Here is a 24,005-nt window from a genome sequence, read left to right on the forward strand (position 1 = left end):
TCTCTAATCATATCATACTGTGACAGGATTATCATGCTGGGTACACACGATACATATTCCGCTCGATTTTCCACCTGATCGATTTTTCCGCTCAATCCTCTTATCTTCCGCTCGCTTTTCTTAATTTTTTTCCATTCAGTTCTATAAGAAATTGAGCGCAGAATCGATCGGAAGGAATATCGGACATGTCAGAAATAATCTATCGAATCCATCTATCGATTATGGTGTGTACCCAGCATTAGACACCAGACTTCTGTTAATGGTGTCCATAGATTATTTTACTTGGCGGCCGATCAACCATCCGATTCAATAATTATAATCGAATGAAAATTGGTGCTGCCAAGAGTATACATGATCGATGATGCAACCAATTTTGGGCCGAATTTGGTCGCATGTATCGATTGGACATGCTGGAAAATCTCAGACTCATACGCTTGATCGAGTGTGCGGTGGTAACTGCGTGCGATAAACGCAAATGAAGAATGCAATGGAACCTTCCGGCCACTCCCCCCCCCCCCCCCCCCTACCCCGTGCATGCTGCCCACTAGTGTCTGCTGCAGTGTCCGCCGTGCTTGTGAACTCTGGCCCCACATGACCACCAGCATATAGCACGTGGGATGCGTGTTTGCCGTCACACACACACTGTGTGTTATAATGGCGGCAACAACGTGGGGGTGTAAATGTGAAAAAGCGAGGACTGCGACAGATGAGGGCAGTTAAGGTACAACTGCACAGAGCACCAGTTGGGACAAACAACATTAGAGAGACTGTGGTCGGGGGCGGTGTCACAAGGCATGCTGAAATCAATCGGGAATTGGCATGCGGTTTGTGGCGGCCAAAAAATCTCTTCGATCAGAGAGATATCTGTCTCTTGGTGAATCGGCAGCAAAACTCGCTAGATGTTTGGCTACCTTAACTTAGTACAGCTTGTCCCGTGTGAAATATAAAGATAAACAGGGGCTTACATGTGGGAAGCATTTGTGCTTATTGCTCACAGCAGCCAGTCATATTTCCTTTTCATTGGCAAATCAGCACTACAAAAATGATAGTTGGAATCAGAACAAATGCTACCGGGGTACTGATAAGTCTTTCTTACACACTAGAGCCTGGTACATACACACTTTTAATTATGATTGGCCAATCACTGACCAATTTTACTACAGCCATGTAGTATGAAGGTCAACAGTTTTTCAATACTCGGAACAGGTTGTGTAGGTGGACTCTCACACTACATAGGGGTGGTAAAATTGGTCAGTGATTGGCCAATCATAATTGAAAGTGTGTACCAGGCTTAAGGAGGGCAAATGCAGCAGGGAAGCTCCTGTGCTTGTGCCCATGATGAAAGCATGAGTTACAGACTATGAAGACACAAGAGATTTAGCGGGGAAGCCAGTATTATTACCCCATAAAGCTATGCATGCAGTCAAATGATTAAACACATTTTTGAAACAGGTTTACCAACCGGTGAGGAGAAAATACTTTTTTATTAGATACTTATCTCAATAGAATAAAGGCTTTGGATAGTCCAGAGGTTTCCTGGACCCTCCATGTGCCCACTGCTGTTTCTTGGGACCCTCTCTTACTAACAAAGCCCCCATTAATGTACAAGCACAGGTGCACTGTGCCTGCGTGAGTACGGTCCGCACATGCGCTGTAGCATGAAGCCGCACAGAGGAAAAAAGCTATGCACAAGCAGCTTTGCGCTATTGGGTATGCATAGAACGTACTTGCGCTGGCGAAAGCGGTGCTGCAAGAATATATTCGACAAGCTTTTGTCCACTATGTTCAAAGAAAGTATATTCAACAAGCTTTTGTCCATTATGTTCAGAGGGAACATATTTGACAAGCTTTTGTGGAATATGTTCAGAGGGTCCCAGTGCTGGAACAGTGGCCACCAGGAGGAACCAGCGAGCCTCTGGATTACCCAGAAGTTTCCCTCTACTGAGATATGTATCAAACTTTTATCTATTTTTTATCTATTTACTTTCTTCAGGTACGCTTTAAATTAGAACAGATTATATGCATTTAGATTGTTGTGAAAGGACAACCAAGGTGACATGTGACATGATAGATGTATGTATGTACAGTGCCTAGCACACAACTAGGCTGTGTTCCTTTTTTTCCCTTTCTCTACCTGAAAGAGTTAAATATCAGGTATGGATGTGACAGTTTCAGACTACAGCGTAACCCTCACTAATAAGTAATTACAGCCAGAAAACACTTTCATGTCAGTAAATGGCTTCTGGGAGCAGGAAAGAGATAAATAATGTCAATAATACATAGATTTGAGCTCTGGCATACTTCAATAAAGGTGTACTTGAGCAGAGACAATGAAACAGTAAAAACTTAAACTAGTTTTAACTATTAATTAAATTAATTATAAATTAAATTATAAAATAAAACAAAAAAGTCATTTTAGGAGAAGATAGTACAATTGTTTTTTTCTTATCAGTTTTTTTTCCACCTCAGATGTCCTTTAAGACCATGAAACATACTGCATCTTTTTCTGTTTGCAGGACGTAATTTGAAAGCTTGGCTGCAGGACCAGTACTGTGACCATGAGCTGGAGCAATGTCAGGACACTCTGCTGCACAATGCAGCCTGTGTGGGGGACATTGATACTCTCAGGACATTGTTTCGGGAAGAGAAGTTCCTGAGGTAAATCTAAAGTTGTGTATTGAAGGAACAGATTATTGCTTAGCTTCCATAGGGTGTGTGTAGCATATGTGCAAAGAGCACTGAGGATGCAGGTCCCTTACAAGTTTATGGCTTGGCTCACCATTTGGATATCGGTGCTGGATAGTGTACTGGTTAAGGGTTCTGCCTCTGACGTAGGAGACTTGGGTTCAAACCTCAGCATTTCCTGTTCAGTATACCAGCATCTATTCACCTATGCGTAAGACTCTCTAACACTGCTACTGAGCGTGCCCTAGTGATTGCAGCTGTGGCGCTTTTAGTTTGCCAGGAGAAAAGCTGCAATGCTAAAGCAGAGTCATTGCTACATTTTGCCATTATCAAAATGGCACAGAGGTTAACAAATCACTGCGGTGGTCTCCAATTACTATGTTTTATATGGTTGCATTTGTTTTATCCTTGTGAATTAATCTTTTCATATTGCACTGTAAAGTGTCATGGGAAATCATGGTGCATTATGAAGTAATGATAATTGTAGTATGTAGGTTTAGTCAATGCCGTGTTAGTACAGCAGCTTGGCTCCTCAGAGCTTGTATATGTATTTTTTGTTAAGATTCTCACTAAAGGCATAAGAGAGGATATTATGTTGTCCATACATTGATAGATCCCTCTCAGATCAGATTCAACCAAACACTGCACACCCATTTCTAAGTTTTCAGTATGAACTCTACTGGATATCTACCTAGCACTGTCTCCTCTCCCTGCTGGACCTCCCCTCTCTGTAAGGTGCCCCCCACAGGGCCCATGGTGAGTGCAGGTGCAGCTCATCTACCTACCGCGAGTGTCCTCTAGTGTCCAGGCTCCATCACTGCGTCAGTCACAGCACTCCCTAGCACTATTACCCCACCTGATTGGTAGATGCAGCTGTGCTAGCCCCGAAGATACCGTACTTAATCAGCGGCGTGCAGCATGTGTACAGTATGTAGACGGGGTCAGCACAGTGGAGGGGGCAGCGATGTTTCATCTGCGTGCAACATATCTACTGCATGTAGAAGGGGGCCAGCACACCGGAGGAGGCAGGGGGATGGGGACAGCATGCCACTGGGGACAGAGAACATGCGGGCGGAGGACAGGGACAGCAGCAAAAGTAGTGTTTGGACTGTAAGACTCCCCCACTCCCCCTACACTTTTGGAGGAGAAAAAATAAATGCGTCTTATAATGTGAAAAAATACATGGGCTACAATGCCCTCGGGCCACTGTCGTTTTAGAGTGTGGTATGCCAAATCTTTATTTATAAAGGAATTATGCCTTGGAATAGGGGAAATAATGGGCAGCACGGTGGCGTAGTGGTTAGCTCTCTCGCCTTGCAGCGCTGGGTCCCTGGTTCGAATCCCAGCCAGGGCACTATCTGCAAAGAGTTTGTATGTTCTCTCCGTGTCTGCGTGGGTTTCCTCCGGGCACTCCGGTTTCCTCCCACATTCCAAAAACAGACGGATAAGTTAATTGGCTCCCCCTAAAAAAAAAAAAAAAAAATTGGCCCTAGACTACATTACTTACACTACATAATATAGACATATGGCAATGGTAGGGATTAGATTGTGAGCTCCTTTGAGGGACAGTTAGTGACAAGATATATATATATACACTGTACAGCGCTGCGTAATATGTCGGCGCTATATAAATACTAAATAATAATAATTGTCAGCGCTTGCTGAATTCACAGCTCACTGCAGTGGCATTGCCCTGATTGCTCCGCGACCAAAACTAGCGGCAATTAAACATATCACAGGCTTCTACCACCTGCATAGTTTGGCATGAAGCACAGTGTTAAATTTATTTACCTACAGGTACTCCCTGGCTAACAAACAAGATAGGGACTGTAGGTTCGTTCTTAACCTGAATCTGTTCTTAAATCAGAACATGCTATCTCTGTCCCCTGTACCTCATCTGTGCCTCCACTGTCCCTCTCTGTGTCACCTCTGCCCTCTGTGCCTGCTTATACAAGTTTAAAAGCCATTTTTCTTTGAATTTTTTAAAATCAATTTTCTCAAAAACGACAAGTTCAATTTAAAAAACCTTTTTTTGGCTTGTTCACATGCAAACACTGAATCTATGCCATTCGTATCAGCGGATCGCTCGTAAGTCGGGTGTTCGTAAGTCAGGGACTACCTCTACTGCAGGGATTCCTGTTCAGCTGATGACATTCTCACCACAGCTCACACCTCTCAAACTTTCTGCTATAGATTGATAGACCAGCCTACTGATAGACCAGCCTACTATTTGCAGATGTGACTATGTGTGACTATGAATCATAGTTACGCTGGGAAAAAAAGCTGTATGTTTTTTTGTTTTTTTTTTAATCACTTCAGTACCAGCGGTCTCTGGTGCCTTAAGAATTGGCGCTACCGCTGATCATGCCGCTCAACCGTCGCACCAGTCTACTTGCTCTACCATCATAGCCAATGGGATTGGCTCACAGTGGTCATGGGGTCAGGAGCCAATTAAATAAGCTCCTGACTGGCTCACAGAGCCCTGCTGTCATACCAATGGCAGAGCGAATGGCTGCAGCGAGGGAGAGATCGCAGTATTGGCGATGAGTGAAATCTATGCCCTGGCAGGTATAACAGCTCCCAAACAGGTTGTGGATTTCAATTAGTGTCCTCCGAAGGTGGTTAAGGTCCAAATTGATGAATGCTTCTGTTTTATCCAGAGCATGTGTGTTTTTATTGGTGTCCGTGTCCCCATTATGGATGTTTGCTTTCATTTCTTGTTACTTGGGCTAAATGAGACTGACACCAGTGAGACAAAAGACAAGACAAGACAAATAACATTTATATCGCACTTTTCTCCTGGTGGACTCAAAGCTCCAGAGCTGCAGCCACTAGGACACGCTCTATAGGCAGTAGCAGTGTTAGGGAGACTTGCCTAAGGTCTCCTACTGAATAGGTGCTGGCTTACTGAACAGGCAGAGCCGAGATTCGAACCCTGGTCTCCTGTGTCAGAGGCATAGCCCTTAACCAGTACACCATCCAGCCACGAGACAACATCTCCATGAGAGACACTATAGCAGTTAAAATATTTTATGCATGCACAAGCTGTAGAAATACTGAAACGTTTTTATTTCTTCCGGTATCGCTTCCTTTCATGATATGGTGACAGGAAGTAAAACAGACCAGAGTCAAAGCATCTGATCTGTATGCTCATTTTGTGCCAATGACTTAGGGTGCATACAAACATGCAATATTTATTGGTCAATGATTGGCCAATTTAACCACCTCCATTTTGCATGAGGGCCAACAGACCATGAACAGATTGTGCAAGTAAGCTTTCATACTACTTCCAAGTGGTAAATTTGGTCAGTGATTGGCCAGTCAAAGTTGCAAGGGTGTATGCACATCCAATTTGATTGGCCAATCACTGACCAATTTTACCACCTCCATGTAGTTTGAGAGCTTACCTACACAATCTGTTCATTGAATTCAAAGTCTGTTTGTCCTCCATCCAGTTTGGATTATTAGCCAATGACTGGCCCATTTTACCACGCCTATGTAGTATGAAGGCCAACACATTTTGAATACTATGTACAGATTGTGTAGGGAAGATCCCATACTACATGGAAGTAGTAAAATTGGCCAATCAAAATTGAATGTGTGTATTCACACCATGTGCCTGATGCCAACAGCAATACATATCTGACATGGGTTATAATATGCTGTATCTTTGCTGCAGAATGAAATAAAAAGTGCAGACATCACTTCAGTCTTGTAAAGGTCACTTCCTGTTTCTCTGTGCACAGGCGTATCAATGAGAAGTCGGTGTGGTGCAGCGGATGGCTCCCCTGCTCCCCTCTACGCATCGCAGCAACAGCCGGCCATGCAGACTGTGTGGCTCTCCTTATCCATCATGGGGCAGACCTGGAACTGGTGGATGTAAAAGGACAAACGCCTCTGTTTGTGGCTACAGAGAATGGACACTTAGAATGTGTGCAGGTTCTTCTGAAAGCTGGAGCAGATCCCAATGGCAGCCCCCATAATCGCAGCTCTCCAGTATATCATGCAGCGCGTATGGGCCGAGCCGATATACTAGAGGAGCTTATACGGTGAGAGCTCACTTGTACCATTTCTTGTTAGTATGTGCAGTAATAGGCAGGGCTGTGGAGTCGGAGTAGGAGCAATTTTGGGCACCCGGAGTCTGAGTTGGAGTCGGAGTCGTGGTTTCAGAAACTGAGGAGTGGGAGTCGGAGTTGCATGATTTTTGTACAAAATACAGAGCCCTGTTAAGTATTAGACTAAGGAGTCGGAGTCTGAGCAATTTTGGGCAGCCGGAGTTGGAGTCGTGGTTTCAGAAACTGAGGAGTCGGAGTTGCATGATTTTTTTACAAAATTCACAGCCCTGTTAAGTATTAGACTAAGGAGTCAGAGTCTGAGCAATTTTGGGTACCCGGAGTCGGAGGCGTGGTTTCAGAAACTGAGGAGTCGGATTTGGAAGATTTTTGTACCGAATCCACAGTCCTGGTAATAAGAAAGGGATTGGTTTTTACACAGACATTATTTTTATTGTAAAAGTAGTTACTGAGACAGATGCATGAACTGGCATACCGGACCTTTCACTATAGTAGATCTTTTCTTTTTCATTGACCAAAAGGTTTATTACGTAGAAAAAGCAGTACAAAATATGCAGACAGATATAAGCATAGTAATAACTGTAGGGTACATATCAGCGTTACAGAATCATGTAAAATCTGATAACAAAATGAACACAGTACAAAGTACATGGAAAAGACTTAATACATAATATATTATGAAAGGCATACCCAGGGGACCTGTTTCATGTCTTCTAAGGCGTATGAAGGAAGGAAGGTGGGAGGTAATAGAATTGGGAAGAGTACATTTCCACCTAGTAATGAGGAGTTTACAGAAGAAAGGTAAAGTAGCCAGACAAAAAAAGGCAGGAAGCATTAGACATTAATTTGTATGGTACATGTGAATAAATTAACAAGCATATCAGTTGACTTTGTCCATCCATCTGTCCCAGATTTTATTAAATTTCGTTGGGCAACCCCTGTGTTGATACACTAATTTTTTAAGAGGGAGAGAGTTTTTAACCTTAGTTTTCCAGTCTAAAAACGTAGGGAGAGTGGAGGATAACTATCTAAATGCTATACATAGTTTGAGCATGAATAGGGTTTCCAACAAGAAATATTTGTCAAACTTGTTTTTGTCTTGGTCGTATATATTGAGGATGCAGCTTTTAATGTCTAATGAGGCCGGGGATCCCATAGTGTCGTGAAGGAAGGTCACCACTTGTTTCCACACATTGGCTATTGGAGGACAAAGCTACAGTAGATGTAGAAAAGAAGAGTTGGGTGATTTACATTTAGGACAAGTATTTGGGGTGTTCTGAGAGTATTTTGAGATATGGTTAGGGGTGAGGTAGCTTTGGTGAATTATGTAGAGTTGGAACAGACAGTCTCTAATACAAGGAGATACATATCGAGTGGCGAGCAGACAATCTTCCCATTCTTCCTCATCTATTTGGATCTTAAGTTGTAGCCACTTTTCTTTGGATTTTTCGGCTACTGGACCTGAAATCTGTTCATTAAGTATATTATATAAGGTGCCAATGTGGTGGGGGAGTGGGCCATCCTTGAGAAATTCCATAAGAGTTGAGTTTTCAGTAAGTGGGAGTCCGTTGGGGAATTGGAAACTGAGGGCGTGTTTCAGCTGTAAGTACATGTAATGGAATTGCAGAGGTAATGAGTAGCGACTTTGGAGGTCGGCATAGGAGAAAAGGGTTGATTGAGTAATTATTTGACCCATGTAGTGGATACCCTTGTCTGCCCACCGGCTGGTGTTATTAAGTTTAAGTAGTTACTGTAGTAGATCTTAACATGTATGTAACAGGATAGCAATCAGCACTGCATTGTTGAAATGATGGCAGGCTTCCTATACTGTCCCTACATCCGCTAGGCTACGTTCAGTGGTGTGTTGCAGTATAAGGGCTGCTCTGTAATGCACCACCTATGCTATGTCCACAGTGTGTCGGGTGCATTGCACTACAATGGAGTGCAGCATGGTAATGCAAAAGGGTTACAGTGAAGCATACTTTTCATTGACTATGCTTCACTGTATGCAACGCATGGATAAGGTGCAGTGCCGCTTTCCCAATCTGCTGCATTCCTGCTGCTATAGGGAATGCAAAGGCCATTGTGAACTTAGCCTTACTATAGATACTAGACTGGACTGGACTGAATTAGCTGCATGCTTATTGCAGGTGTGTGATCCAAGCACTAGGGCATCCAGAGATCAGCAGTATGCCAGGCAACTGGTATTGTTAAAAAGGAAATAAATATGGCAGCTACCACATGCTTCTACGGTGGCAATCATAAACCCTGTGGGAATTTGGAGTGCAGCAGGCATTTACTTACCTACCTACCTGTCGATATAGAAGCCTCCATCTTCTCTTGCTAAGTGTCGCAGGTCGAAATCCCTGATATATGTGCGTCCCTGGCAGCTGGCAACAGGGGCATTGCTAGCCCCAAAGATCAGTGGCACGTGCCACAGATCTATTCTGGGATGCCCTGGAGATCCTCCAGGCAGAGTCAGAGCTGTGGAGCCTCTATGGGGGCATTATAGGAGCTGTGGTGCCTCAATAGCAGGCATGATGTGAGCTGTGATGCATCAATGGGGTATGCTGTGTGCTGTGGTGCCTTTAGGGGGCATGCAGGGAGCTGTGGTTATTCTATGGGGGCATGCTGGGAGTTTTGGTGCCTCAATGGGAGGTCTGTGGGAGCATGGGAGGGGATCCACTAGAAAGTCAGATAATGCTATGGGGGGACTGCCAGACAACCTGGCAGCAGGCCAGCATACCCATCAGCAAGCCAGACCAGCCAGCACAGAAGCCAGGTAACGCTGCCTAGTTATGTTTAAAGTGGCACTACGTAATTATGTGATTTGCTGCATTTATTTATTTACTAATTGTATTAATGAGGGGGGCTTCATCCAACGTTGCTGGGCAGGCCTATTTAGACTGTTAAATTTATGGGAATTTGGCTCCACCCATGACCACACCCACATCCTGTTGCATGGCACCACCCATTTTTCAGCTGGAGTGCCCAAAAGTACCCCAGATATCTTAGGATCCTAGCAACGCCCCTGGCTGGTAACACATGCAGCAGAAGTAGTTAATTCATGTGATTACATCTTCTGGCCAGATGATGTAATCACATCAATAGGAACTACATCTACCAGCATGCATTACATGTCCCCAACATGTATTGTTGCCACCAAGGACGAGCTATATTGTATCCAACCTGTGTTTCTGCAGATGGATGCCTCCATACAGGCGAGGAGCTGTGGTGCAGCCCAATGTAGGTAAGTAAGTGCTTGTTGCATCCTGAAAGGTGCACACAGTTCATGAACCTCCCGTAGGGGGATATTTGTTTGACAAGTTTTGTAAAATGAATGCTTAGTTCCCTTTAATACTTTACATGAGTGTGAGTTGTCAGGACACAGCATGCTTTGCAGGTTACTGCACACGGTACTGCTTAGCTGCAGACAAGTCACAATGCCCATGCTGACCCCCTGTTCATTGCCAGGACTGGAAGCAATGAAAGAAGGTGGCCTGGTCTGTTAAATCACATTGCTTTGCCTCCCATTTCTTCAAATCCCACCAAGATGAAATTCTGTTGGTCCATTTTCAAGCTGCATAAATGTGCATTATCCTGCATAAGCTCAAAATTATTTGCATCTCCTTGACCATCCCTACTCATAATCATAAGGGCAAATTCTTAACTTTTTGTTAAGGGAAGGGAGATAAGTGTTTACAAATAGGTAAATAAGAGTTCAGTTTGTCTGATACGGTTTATCAGGAAGTGGAGACAACTCAAGAACGACGCATGGAATTTAGAAGAGGCCACAGTAAAGCAGGCCATACACTGGCTCGATTCCCAGCCGTTTCGACAGCAGATTCGATCCTGGGATCGAATCTGCTGCCAATCGTTCGCGGTAAACGCAGCCGCCGATCCGATTTCCTCCCGAAATCGGATCGGTGCGTCGATCGCGCCGTGCGGGAAATTAACCTCGATCGCCCGCGGGTAAAGTGCGCGTCGCTAGCGGCGGCCGATCCGATCAAGTATACATTACCTGAGGCTGGCTCCCGGGCGTCTTCTCCGCGCTGCACGGCTCTGTTTCGGCTCCGTCCATCCCGGCGCTTCCTGTGTCACTGCAGTGACCAGGAAGTTCAAATAGAGGGCGCTCTATTTGAACTTCCTGGTCACGGAGTAACACAGGAAGCGCCGTAATGGAGCCGGAACAGAGCCGTGCAATGCGGAGAAGATGCCCGGGAGCCAGCCTCAGGTAATGTTTACGGGGGGGGGGACAGGTGGCAGGAGCAGCTCAGCAGATGGTGAATCTGTTTCAGGCTGAAATCGATTCACAATCTGTTTGCAGTAAAGGCAGCCATACGATCCCTCTCTGATCAGATTCGATCAGATAGGGATCTGTCAGCTGGTCGATCTAATGGCACATCGACCAGTGTATGGCCACCTTAAGCAATAATATCCTGATTAGGGAAATAGACGTTGGGCTCTATGCACAAACCTTCTCAAAAATATTTATCACCTATTTGATAAAAAAAATAACCTTTCAGCACATTTACAAGCAAAATAATCACTTAGAATGAGTTCCTGATTAACTTCATTTTAGTATTACTTTTCTTACCTTAATTATATTTTTGCTCTTTGGAAGGTTACAAATGTAACATAGATAAGGTGAAAACAGTGGAATACAGGTGAAAAAGCTTTGTGACTCATGCCCTTTGTGTGAAAAATGAGTAGGATCAAATCATGAACAGCCTCATAAATAAATATTTAGCCCCTAGAAAGGCAAAAAATATACTCAAAATGCTGCCCCAAATTTACCCGAGCCGAAGCTTGTGTACACAGAATTAGATACTTGCCTAAAGAGAGGGAAGCCTCAGGATCCTATTGAGGGTTCCCTTCCTGCTGTGTTGTCCCCCGTTTCTGAGCACAGCCTCCCTCCCCCCCCCCCCCCGAAGATTAGCCGCTATGCATTGTTGCTAATCCTAGCGGGCCACGCAGCTCTTCCTGCTCCAGTGTGGCCGCACAATACCAGACCCAGCCCGCCCACGCGCATGCACATTAAGCCGGAGCCACAGGTTCTGTGCTATTCCGCATGCATGCACTGGCTGGCTACTGCACGGACCCGATGTGAAGATGGGCTTTACAGTAGCGAGGGAAGGCTCGATAGGATCCTGAGCCTTCCCTCTTTTAAGGTATCTATCTGGTTTTGATCCCGAGCTTTGGCACAAGATCAGTTTAAGGTTTACATGCTTTCCTTACCTTCTTAGGACTTATTCACATTCAAGGTGCTTAAAGGGAACCTGAAGTAAGAGGGATATGGAGGCTGCCATATTTATTTCCTTTAACCAATACCAGTTGCTTGGCTGTCCTGCTGATCCTCTGCCTCTAATACTTGTAGCCATAGACCCCGAACAAACATGCAGATTAGATGTTTCTGACAAGATTAGCTGCATGCTTGTTTCTGTTGTGATTCAGACAATACTGCAATCAAAGAGATCAGCAGGACTGCCAGGCAACTAATATTGTTTAAAAGGAAATAAATATGGCAGCCTCCACATCCCTCTCACTTCAGTTTCCCTTTAAAATGTATCTTGTAGATAAAATGGAAAACAAAACCCAGGAGAAAAGTTAATTGAACCAAAGTTAAGGGCCAAGGGTGAGCTTTTCTCAACCCATGTGCCGTGGCATAAATGTGTTTCGGCAGCCTTGGGTATGTGTCGCCCCGCTCTGTCTTCCTCTTCGACCGTACCGTCTGTAGTTAGAGCAGGGCTACAAGAAAATGTCCGCCAATGTCCACAAATATGGACATTGACAGCCATCTTTTTTGTAGCCCTGCTCTAACTATAAGCGAAGACGACAGAAGTGGAGGAGCACTTATGCAAAAGGATATGGGGCGTGCCGTAGCTTTAAGACCACTGTACCAATGATCATGGCTTCTGGCTTTGAAAAAGAGCTACTGAGCTTGAAACAGCGGGCTGTCAGCCTCTAAAGCCATTTTTATCGATGACTTGTCATTTTTTATGACTTTTTCAATAAAGAGCTACTAATTTACTGAAGGTGGTGCCTGCTTCGCTTGGATCTCTAACTATAAGCGGAGAGGGAGACAGACCAGGGCGCTGAAACGATGGAACGTATGGAGCTGGTGAGTGAGCCGCTGCTGCCATATATGATGTGTCATGGAGATCTGAGCATTTGGCGTCATGTGTCACAACTTTTAAAAAGGTTGAAAACCTTTGGCCTAGGTGGTATATTTTAAAACTGCTTGTAAAAGCTTTAGTCCAAGGTAAAAATTACTTCAGATTTGGGTACCATGGTAAAGGGTTAGAACCTAATTAACTTTTATTGCTGTCCTGTCACGATATCTGAGATTTTTCTCTCTCCTGCCAGAGAAAAAGAGGGAAAAACTCTGCAATAGTGAGAGTAGAAAGGGGAATTATCCCTTTTTATTGCTGTTCTACTACAGTTACCTTTTTTTTTTTTACCCTGGAACTACCAGAGTTCATATTCAGGCTTATACTTCTATTTTTTTATTTCGATCGGCCTTTCACACTGGTACTTGTGGCATGATGATTTCTGGCGGAGTAACGCACAGCATGCAGTGTTTTTCTACTGGGCAAGGCACACAGTGTACACATGGTGTATGGACTGTATGCTGCACTGTACGGGTCGCATCATAGCAGTCAGCTACGATGGTACTTTACAGGACCGTTGCCTTGCAATTATATTTTTCAGGATGCTCAACACAATGTATATAGTGTGAAAGTAACCTAAAGCTACGAAGTACCATGGAGGTCCCAGGCAGGGCCGGGCCGAGGCATAGGCTGGAGAGGCTCCAGCCTCAGGGCGCAGTGTAGGAGGGGGCGCACAATTCATTCAGCTGTCATTCCTAATTGTGTATGAAGGAGAAAGAAATAAGAAAAGAGGATACATAGCAGTGACTGCATGCCAGATAACTAGAGATTAAGGTGTTGGGGAGGTTGTGGGCCCTGTGGCCCTCTTAGTCTAATAGCAATCAGTGTGTGACAGCTGGGGTGGGAGGGCGCAATTTGGTGTCTCAGCCTTGGGTGCTGGAGGACCTTGTCCCGCCTCTGGTCCCAGGGATAGGAATTGAGGGAGATTTTCTCTCCAGTGGGGACACAGACTTCAATGAAAACCCAAAACCTTTCTAGTTTCTTTCCACACCATTTAGAAAAAAAATCCTGGAATTTAAGTTCAAAGAAAACAATTTTTTTTTTTAATTTCCTTTTCAAAATTGCAATTCCTTGTCTCTTATGCCGATCATGTGACTTCTGCATATTCCTTCTGGGTCTGTGACTCTGATATCATCGAAGGATCAGCACAGCAGCTCAGCATGTGGCATTTTAAAAGGAAATTAGCAGTGGCTGTTGCCTAGGCAGCATTATTATATTTCTATAATGTATTACCTTATTTAAAGGACCACTATCACAAAAATCGTAGAATTTAAAAGTACATGTAAACATATGCAAATAAGTACATTTTCCCAGAGTAAAATGACACATAAATTACTTTTCTCCTATGTTGCTGTCACTTACAGTAGGCAATAGAAATCTGACAGGTTTTAGACCAGTTCATCTTCTCATGGGGATTCTCAGTGTTTTCTTTATTTTCAAAAGCATCTAGTAAATGGCATTTGCTCCATCCAACTGCCAAAAAACTGTGCAGCAAACAGGGAGGCTGGAAAGCATCTTCTTTTTCAGGGAGTGTCTTTATAAAGAGTAAAGGCCATGCTGAGAATCCCCCATGCAGAACTGAGCTGGTTCTGTCAGATTTCTACTACCTACTGTAAGTGACAGCAACATAAGAGAAAAGTAATTTATGGCTCATTTTACTCTGCAAGAAGCATACTTCTTATTTTGTATATGTTTACATTTATTTAAAATGTTACACTTTTTTGTAATAGTGGTCCTTTAAATATGCATTTAGAAAATCCAAGTTTCAGCTTGGAAAGGGCCTACCCACCTGGATGACTAGTGAGTCATGTGATCACTGCTTGCTAATCACCATCAAGAATCATTGGGTGTTTGGAACTAGTGGTGGGGTGCATGCGTGTACATGAGACCACCTGTCTACCAATTGTTACTGCACATCAAATGCTGTCACAGTGCAGCGACATTTCCCAAAATGGACTTGTTCACATCTTGGGCTTGATTCAGTAAACCGTAATAACTCATATCACGACCACGCTATCGTTTTTGTGCGCGTTTCTGCGCGCAATCGTTAATTTTCACGCGCAAACGTGAATTTTTGTGCATAAACTTGAAACCAGCTGCAATTTTGCGCAAAAAATGTTACGCGCGTTATTATGCTACCAAAAGCGGTAGCGTGGCCGTGATATCAGTTATCATGGTTTAGTGAATCAAGCCCCTTATGTGAATTTTTGCATGAAGGGGAAAATGACAGGCAGGTCCAACCACTTTGGATGCTACTGGCATTTGAGCGCACATTGGGCTTGATTCACAAAGCCGTGATAACTTATAGTCGCACTAGCGTTATAGCGCGCGTAACAAATGCGAATCTGCGTGCTATAACGCTAGAGAGACTGTGATAAGTTATCACGGCTTTGTGAATCAAGTCCATGATATCCAAAAAAATCCATGCAAAAAAATACTTACCCGTTTTTCATGCATTCAATTGTGAACCTTGCCCAGGTGTTTGTTAACCAGTCCTAAGGATGTGTGAGCACAAAAAGTATGGCAATGGGAGTGTGCCATTCATATTTTCTGTACCATACAATATCTGCCTGAATGCTCTCATATTATTGCAGGTATGGAGCAGATGTGGATGTTGATCACCAGCTGATGTGTGGTGTGGCTTCTGCCCCTCGATATCTAACATCATTGTCTTGCACACCGCTGTACATTAGTGCAGCCTATGACAGTCTGCCTTGCTTCCGTCTCCTGCTTAAGGCCGGTGCTAACCCTGATTACAACAGCCAGAATGCAGTGTGCAAAGCAAACTTCTCACGAATATCTCCATGCTGCTTGATGGAGGCGGTACTTCGCCATGGCTGCGATCAGCACTTTGTTCAGCTGCTCATTGACTTTGGTGCAAATCTGACCCTTATGGACAAAGAACCCAGAGCTGATGAGAACTCCAGGAGGAGGGTGGACCCCGAGGCCCTGAAGCTCTTTAAAGAAGCAATATGTAAGTTCTGTTAGATATTAGCAGTCTGCTCTGTCTTTAGGGACAAGACTTGAGAGGGATCTGGAGGCTGCTATATTTCCTTTTAAACAACACTAGTTGCCTGGCATGCTGCTAACTTCTCGTGCATCCAACACCTAACACAAGCACGGCAAATACAGTTAGACATTGGATCTGCCAAATCAGGCAAACACCGTGCTGGAAATGTGGGTGCTGCCGCAGGCTGTAATTAGAATTATGGCTATAGCCGCGCTCAATCAGTTATCTGGGTGCCATCAAAAGACTGAGACCAAATTACAATAAAAACAGTGTAATTCAGCCGCCAGCAACAGCTGTAAGCTGAAATACATCTTTCCCCAGTGTCAAAGGCGGCCCAAAGAGGGAATAGTAATTAACGCTGCTGGGACTTGTGCAGGAGCAGGGTGAGATGTTTTTCGGCTTTGCCCTGCGCCCACATTTCCTGGTGCCTTAATTACATGTATGCCTGATCTGAATGCTTGATCAGGGTCTATGGCCAAAAGTATTGGAGGCAGAGGATCAGCAGGGCAGCCATGCAACTGGCATTGTTTAAAAGGGAACTGATGTAAGAGGTATACAGAGGCTGCCATATTTATTTCCTTTTAATCAATACCAGTTGCCTGGCAGCCCTGCTGGTCTATTTCTCTGCAGTAGTATCTGAATAACACCAGAAACAAGCATGCAGCTAGTCTTGCCAGATCTGACTTTAAAGTCTGAAACACCTGATCTGCTGCATGCTTGTTCAGGGGCTATGGCTAATAGTATTAGAGGCAGAGGATCAGCAGGGCTGCCAGGCAACTAGTATTGCTTAAAAGGAAATAAACATGGCAGCCTCCATATACCTCTCTCTTCAGTTCCCCTTTAAAAGGAAATAAAGGAAATAAATATGGCTGCCTCCATATCCCTCTCACGTCAGTTTTCCTTGAAGGTAGCCACACACCATACTTTTTTCTTACATATTTTTTGGGGTACTTCCATATTATCCCATTTGGAAAGTTTGACAGCTTTTTGTTAAAGTTCTGTTTGCTCCCCCAGGAAGATCTGACCATTTTTGGAAAGCTGAAAGTCCCGGCTTTCTGTTGCACTGGGTCCCGAGTCAGTACGATGCTCAGTTCCCAAGTTATGGGGTTTTGAAGGAGGGGTGTCCCCCGAACTTGGCTGCAGAAAGTGCAATTACAGAAGTACGGGACAAACCCGACATGATGATAAGCAGCACGCCCGGTAAGTCTTCTTCCTTCACAGCATAAATCTGTGTCTTCAAAACTTATGTCAAGTGCCCTGGGTCTCTCATTAGAGATGAAGGAGCAGCACAGCTAGGCACCCTCGTCTCCTCTCTGTCTTACTGGCATGGGCAGGAGACTCTATTCCACTGTGCTCTCTGCAGCAAAGTGCAGGGGGACACCTGTCCCCCCCCCCCCCCCCCCACAACTTGGGAATGGGGCATCGCATTGACTCGGGACCCAGTGCAAAGGAAAGCTGAGACTTTCAGCTTTCCAAAAATGCTTAGATCTGGCTAGGGGATCAAACAGAACTTTAACAAAAAGCTGACAAACTTTCCAGATGGGATAATGCGCAAGTACCTTTTTTTTAATTTGAGAATTACAATCAATGTTTTCAATTGTTACATTTGAAAAATGTGATCAATGTATCACGAACCTATGTTACATTTTTCCTCTATTATGGAAAAAATGGTTGAAAAAATTGCTTGGCTCTTTAAATCAAGACATTTTTGAATGTATTGTCTACAACTACACCGTTCATTTTTCTGAAAAAATGTAAGAACTATCAACCAAAACCAATCAAAATATATCCCAAATATTGGAAATTTGATCAAATTTGGCAGTCAGATAACAAAAAAAAACCTTTCAGGCTAGGTTCACAGTGGTCCATTGCATACCGCATGTGTTATAATAAACGGCAATGGAGACTGGACATAGACTTTAAAGTGAACCTTAAGTCTAAAAAAAAAAAAAAAAGTTTTACTCACCTGGGGCTTCCCTCAGCCCCCGGCAGCTGATCGGTGCCCTCGCCGTGTCTCTCCAATCCACCCGTCCCTGCTGGCGACCACTTCCGGTTTCGCCGTCAGGACCCGACAGGCTGGGAATGCGAGTGATTCTTCGCGTTCCCAGCCACAATATCTCTCCCTATGCTGCTATTGCGGTCTTCCTTGCCGCAATAGCCGTATAGGGGGCGATATTGTGGCTGGGAATGTGAAGAATCACTCGCGTTCCCAGCCTGTCGGGTCCTGACGGCTAAACCGGAAGAAGCCGCCAGCGGGGACACCGATCAGCTCCAGGGACTGAGGGAAGCCCCAGGTGAGTAAAACTCTTTTTTTTTTTAAGACTTAAGTGCCTCTTTAATACAAAGCCTGCATGCAGCCAGTTAGAATACAATGCAGAGATGTGAACAGCCCCATAGAATTGTATGAGCAGTGAGTCGACATGCAGGATTATTCTGCAACACACCGTGAACCTAGCCCTCAATCTTCTGGAACAACCCATTTTTAAAGAAAAACTTGTTATTGTATCATGTGTTGCCTCCTTTACTGATAATAATTTGTAATGAAAAGATCAGCATATAAAGAAAAGTTATTTTGTATTCTCAGGCTGCTTTCAGACGTTACAGGCGCACGTTAGTGCAGCCTGTAACGCAGCCTAACTCACAGCAATGAAAACTAAATGGGCTGTTCACAGTGCCCACGTTGCATTACACTGTAACGCTGCACATTCTGATAAGGTGCAGCATACTGTGCGTTCTGACTGGTTGCCCATGCGCAGTAATTAGCCACATGGCTAATTAATATTCACTGCACTGCTGACTTGCAGTGTTTTCTTCCTGGATCAGCCGCTTTGTGCGCTGATTGGCTGGCAGGACCACTCCGCATCACGTGGTCCCGCCAGCCAATCAGCGCCACGGAGACACACAGACACACGGAGCGCACAAAGAGCTCCATAACGCGGCTCACTCTGACGTCCTGCTTCAACACCACCAGGCATTGCGTTAGCGGCACGTTATGCGACCATAACGTCCCCTAAAACGCAACGCCTTGGTGTGAAAGTAACCTCAATATTCAAGCTGTGTAGTTCTGTGGAAAATCTGTTCAGAGTTCCCTTGCATGTGATTATTCCAGGTAGGGAGAAGGTTTTAAAAAAAATAATAATTGTAAGACAATACATCTACACATGGTTTTCTATAACCAATGTCTGTTTACAGGGGCTGAAACTCAAAGCTCCTCTAAAAGATGCAAAACAGCAGAATAACCTTTAAACAAAAAGCATGTCTTTGTTACAGCTGATACAAATCCTAAAATAAATTTGCACAGTTTCTACTTCCTGATTCATGGAAGCAGACATATGATTTACAGACTGTGCTTTCAAATGGGTTTATCTGCCATTGGCAGTCATGTGACACAAAGGAGTGATTAAATTACAACTTGTGATTAGACACAAATGAGGGGGAATTAAACAAGCTGAACGCTATAAATACATACAGGGTGCATTTCTCTCTGTTTTCCATCTGTCCTGTGCAAGAGTTCATGTCCACTTTGAGTATCCTCCATTTTCTGTTTCCATTGCTTGGCTTGCCTGCCATCCCTCCTTTCCTCCCCCACTCAGCAGTGCGCACAATCAATATACAGTCATTAACCACTTGAGGACCCACCCTTTACCCCCCCTTAAGGACCAGCATTGAATTATGTGATCTGTGCTGGGTGGGCTCTACAGCCCCCAGCACAGATCAGGGTGCAGGCAGAGAGATCAGATCACCCCCCTTTTTTCCCCACTAGGGGGATGATGTGCTGGGGGGGTCCGATCTCTCCTGCCTGCGTGTGGCTGGCGGGGGGGGGCACCTCAAAGCCCCCCTCCGTGGCGACATTCACCCCCCTCCCTCTCCTACCTGTCCCCCCGGTGATCGGGGCTGCACAGGACGCTATCCGTCCTGTGCAGCCAGTGACAGGACGTCCCCTGTCACATGGCGGCGATCCCCGGCCGCTGATTGGCCGGGGATCGCCGATCTGCCTTACGGCGCTGCTGCGCAGCAGCGCCGTACAATGTAAACAAAGCGGATTATTTCCGCTTGTGTTTACATTTAGCCTGCGAGCCGCCATCGGCGGCCCGCAGGCTATTCACGGAGCCCCCCGCCGTGATTTGACAGGAAGCAGCCGCTCGCGCGAGCGGCTGCTTCCTGATTAATCAGCCTGCAGCTGGCGACGCAGTACTGCGTCGCTGGTCCTGCAGCTGCCACTTTGCCGATGCACGGTATAAGCGTGCGGTCGGCAAGTGGTTAAAGTGAATGGGAATCGTTAAAAAAAATAAACAAACCAGATAGATACTTAAGGTGATGGAAGGGTCTGGGTCCTATAGAGCTCTGTTCCCCAACCCTGACCTCAAGGCTCACCAACAGTGCATGTTTTGTGGAAATCCACAGAGGTATTTAATAAGCTCTGCTGAGACACTAATTACCTCACCTGTGATTGTGTGTGGTTTCCTGCAAAACATGTACTGTTGGTGGGCATTCAGGACAGGGTTGGGGAGCTCTGCTATAGACCCTTTCCGCTCCTCTCTCGGTCCCCGTTCCACCGCTGGTTCCTTGGGAGCACGATTCGACCAATTTAGTCAAATACTGTTTACTCTGCTGCCAAAGGAGGTTTCGGGAGTGCGCCCTCTCGCACAATATGGAGCCGTCTGTCTCCCGAAGACTTCCGAAGTCCTCCACGGCGGGGGATTCAAGCAGAGGAGCTTCCGCTGCTACGAGGGCACCGTAAGAGGAGAGGGAAGGCTCTATATGACCCAGAGCCTTCTCTCTAGTTAGGTAAATATCTGGTTTATTTTTTTTTCCGATTCCCATTAGCTTTAAAGGGAACCTTAAAGGAGAACTGTAGTGAGAGGGATATAAAGGCTGCCATATTTATTTCCTTTTAAGCAATACCAGTTGCCTGGCAGCCCTGATGGTCTATTTGCCTAAAGAAGTGTCTGAATCACACCAGAAACAAGCATGCAGCTAATCTTGTCATATCTGTCTAAATTTGTCAGAAACACCTGATCTGCTGCATGCTTGTTCAGGGCCTATGACTGAAAGTATTAGAGGCAGAGGATTAGCTGAATAGCCAGGCAACTGGTATTGCTTAAAAGGAAATAAATATGGCAGCCTCCATATACCTCTCACTCCAGTTCTCCTTTAACTGAGAGGGATATGGATGTTTCCTTTTAACCACTTGCCGACCGCGCACTCATAACGCGCGTCGGCAAAGTGGTAGCTGCAGGACCAGCGACGCAGTATTGCGTCGCCAGCTGCAGGCTAATTAATCAGGAAGCAGCCGCTCGCGCGAGCGGCTGCTTCCTGTCAATTCACGGCGGGGGGCTCCGTGAATAGCCTGCGGGCCGCCGATGGCGGCTCGCAGGCTAAATGTAAACACAAGCGGAAATAATCCGCTTTGTTTACATTGTACGACGCTGCTGCGCAGCAGCGCCGTAAGGCAGATCGGCGATCCCCGGCCAATCAGCGGCCGGGGATCGCCGCCATGTGACAGGGGACGTCCTGTCACTGGCTGCACAGGACGGATAGCGTCCTGTGCAGCCCCGATCACCGGGGATGACAGGTAGGAGAGGGAGGGGGGGAATTTCGCCGCGGAGGGGGGCTTTGAGGTGCCCGCCCCCCCCCCGCAACATGCCAGCCAAGAGGAGCGATCAGACCCCCCCTGCACACCATCCCCATAGGGGGGAAAAAAGGGGGGCGATCTGATCGCTCTGCGTGCTGCCTGATCTGTGCTGGGGGCTGCAGAGCCCACCCAGCACAGATCACAGAATACTGCGCTGGTCCTTAAGGGGGGGTAAAGGGTGGGTCCTCAAGTGGTTAAAGAGAACCCGAGGTGGGTTTGAAGAATATTATCTGCATACAGAGGCTGGATCTGCCTATACAGCCCAGCCTCTGTTGCTATCCCAAACCCCCCTAAGGTCCCCCTGCACTCTGCAATCCCTCATAAATCACAGCCACGCTGCTGACAAACAGCTTGTCAGAGCTGGCTGTGTTTATCTCTATAGTGTCAGTCTGCTGCTCTCCCCGCCTCCTGCAGAACTCAGGTCCCCGCCTGCATCCCTTCCCTCCCTGCTGATTGGAGGGAAGGGACGGAGGCAAGGACCGGAGCTATGCAGGAGGCGGGGGAGCAGCTGAGACTGACACTACAGATGTAAACACAGCCTCACAGCACGGCTGGGATTTATGAGGGATTGCAGAGTGCAGGGGGACCTTAGTGGGGTTTGGGATAGAGGCTGGGCTGTATAGGCAGATCCAGCCTCTGTATGCAGATAACATTCTTTAAACACACCTCGGGTTCTCTTTAAACAATACCAGTTGCTTGGCAGTCCTGCTGATCTCTTTGGCTGCAGTAGTGGCTGTATCACACACCTGAAACAAGCATGCAGCTAATCCAGTCTGACTTCAGTCAGAGCACCTAATCTGCATGCTTGTTCAGGGGCTGTGGCTAAAAGCATTAGAGACACATGATCAGCAGGAGAGTCAGGAAACTGGTATTATTTTAAAAGGAAAAATCCATATCATTCTCAGTTTAGGTTCCTTTTAAGGGGGATGTATATGCAAAGCTTTGCCCTAAGGGCCCGTTTCCACTCTCGCGGAAACGGCCGCGAATCCGCAGAGTTTCCCCGCAGGCAAATCGCGCGGGGAAACTCTGCCATAGAGGATAACGGCGCCGCCGGCCGAATCGCTTGCAGTAGCGATTCGGCCGGAAACCCCCACAGAATTCGCGGCGGAGGCTGCGATTCCCATAGCCGTGCATGGCACGGCTGATGGGAATCGCCTGCGATCCCGCCCACCCGCTCAGTGCCGGCGTGCGTCTACGAGACGCACGCCGCACTAGTGGAAACGAGCCCTTACTGTAACAAACATATGCAGTATGCACCATTAATTTAACTGATGTGATGTGCTTGTGTTTTGTGAAAACAGTAAAGCAGGCTAACTAAACTATTGATCAGATTTCATTTTAAGCACAGAAACTAAAATTTCACCTTTAGTTAAAGCAAATATTAAGAGGGGAAAAAAAGTTGTTTTATTTACCTGGAGCTTCATCTAACCCCCAGTAGTATCTGAGGTCCCTTGGTATCTTCATGGTTCCCTCCATTGATCCACTGTCAGCCCAAGTGGGTTGTTGACTAAGACACTTGCACAGTCCCAGCCGTGCGCCTCCTTGATCGAAGACGCGTGGCCAGGAGCATACTGTGCATGGGCAGTTTTTAAAGGCTTGCAACTGCAGTGCATAGGATGAACGCGGCCTTGGAAGCGCATGCACTGTAATCCACAACTAGGCCAGTCTCAGACTTTAGCTGGGGGGGGGGGGGGGGGGGGGGGTGACAGCGGCACAGTAGAGGGGACGAGAACACCAATGGACCTCAGATACTGCTGGGGGGTGGAAGATGCAACACTTAACTTATTTTCCCCACTTAAGTTTCGTTTAAAAAGTGTGCTGCCATGTACACAATTAGTACACAAATCATCTTGAAGGCCTGGAACCCACTACAAAGCGCTATCGCTAATTGATAGCGTTTTTAATGAGCGTTTTGTAAGCGATTTCATGAGCGTTCTCTGGCGATTTTGGTAGCGATTTTAAAAAGTGTAAGCGTTTTGCCAGCGGTAGTGTAGCAATTTGCGATTACCGTTTTTAATTCTGATTGGTCCTTTCAATTGTAGTTTTCTTACAGTGTGCAGTAATGTAAATACGCTAGCAAAATCGCTATGTATAGATATTCATAAGCGATCATGCCAGCGTTTATATACTTTACATTGCAAAAACGCTAACGCTCAAAAATGCATGTCCTGCGTTTGCGATTTTGTTAATCGCAATCACTCCAGTGGAATTTGGCCCATTCATTAACATTAGCTGAGCGTTTAGGGAAATCGCCAGCTTTTTGAATCGCTCCCTAAACGCTCAAAAAAAATCGCTCTAGTGGGTTCCAGCCCGTAAGCATGTTTGCAATGCTCTTTTATAAATTGTTATACGGTATGTCTACAACAATAAAGAAGTAAAAAGAATATATATATATATATATATATATATATAAGTTGATAGCACATGCCATT

The 24,005-nt window shown here is 45.6% G+C and overlaps 1 protein-coding gene across 1 annotated transcript in view; it reads left to right on the top strand.

Moving 5' to 3' along the window:
- ASB1 (ankyrin repeat and SOCS box containing 1) overlaps positions 1-24,005 on the top strand; it is a 39,302-nt gene that overhangs the window by 9,639 nt on the left and 5,658 nt on the right. Inside the window, exons 2-4 of the mRNA XM_068246973.1 lie at positions 2,517-2,658; positions 6,432-6,734; positions 15,523-15,902. Coding sequence (XP_068103074.1) covers positions 2,517-2,658; positions 6,432-6,734; positions 15,523-15,902 — 825 coding nt within the window. The remainder of the gene's footprint in view (positions 1-2,516; positions 2,659-6,431; positions 6,735-15,522; positions 15,903-24,005) is intronic.

This window comes from Hyperolius riggenbachi, chromosome 7, assembly GCF_040937935.1.
Source record: "Hyperolius riggenbachi isolate aHypRig1 chromosome 7, aHypRig1.pri, whole genome shotgun sequence".
Taxonomy (NCBI): Eukaryota; Metazoa; Chordata; class Amphibia; order Anura; family Hyperoliidae; genus Hyperolius; species Hyperolius riggenbachi.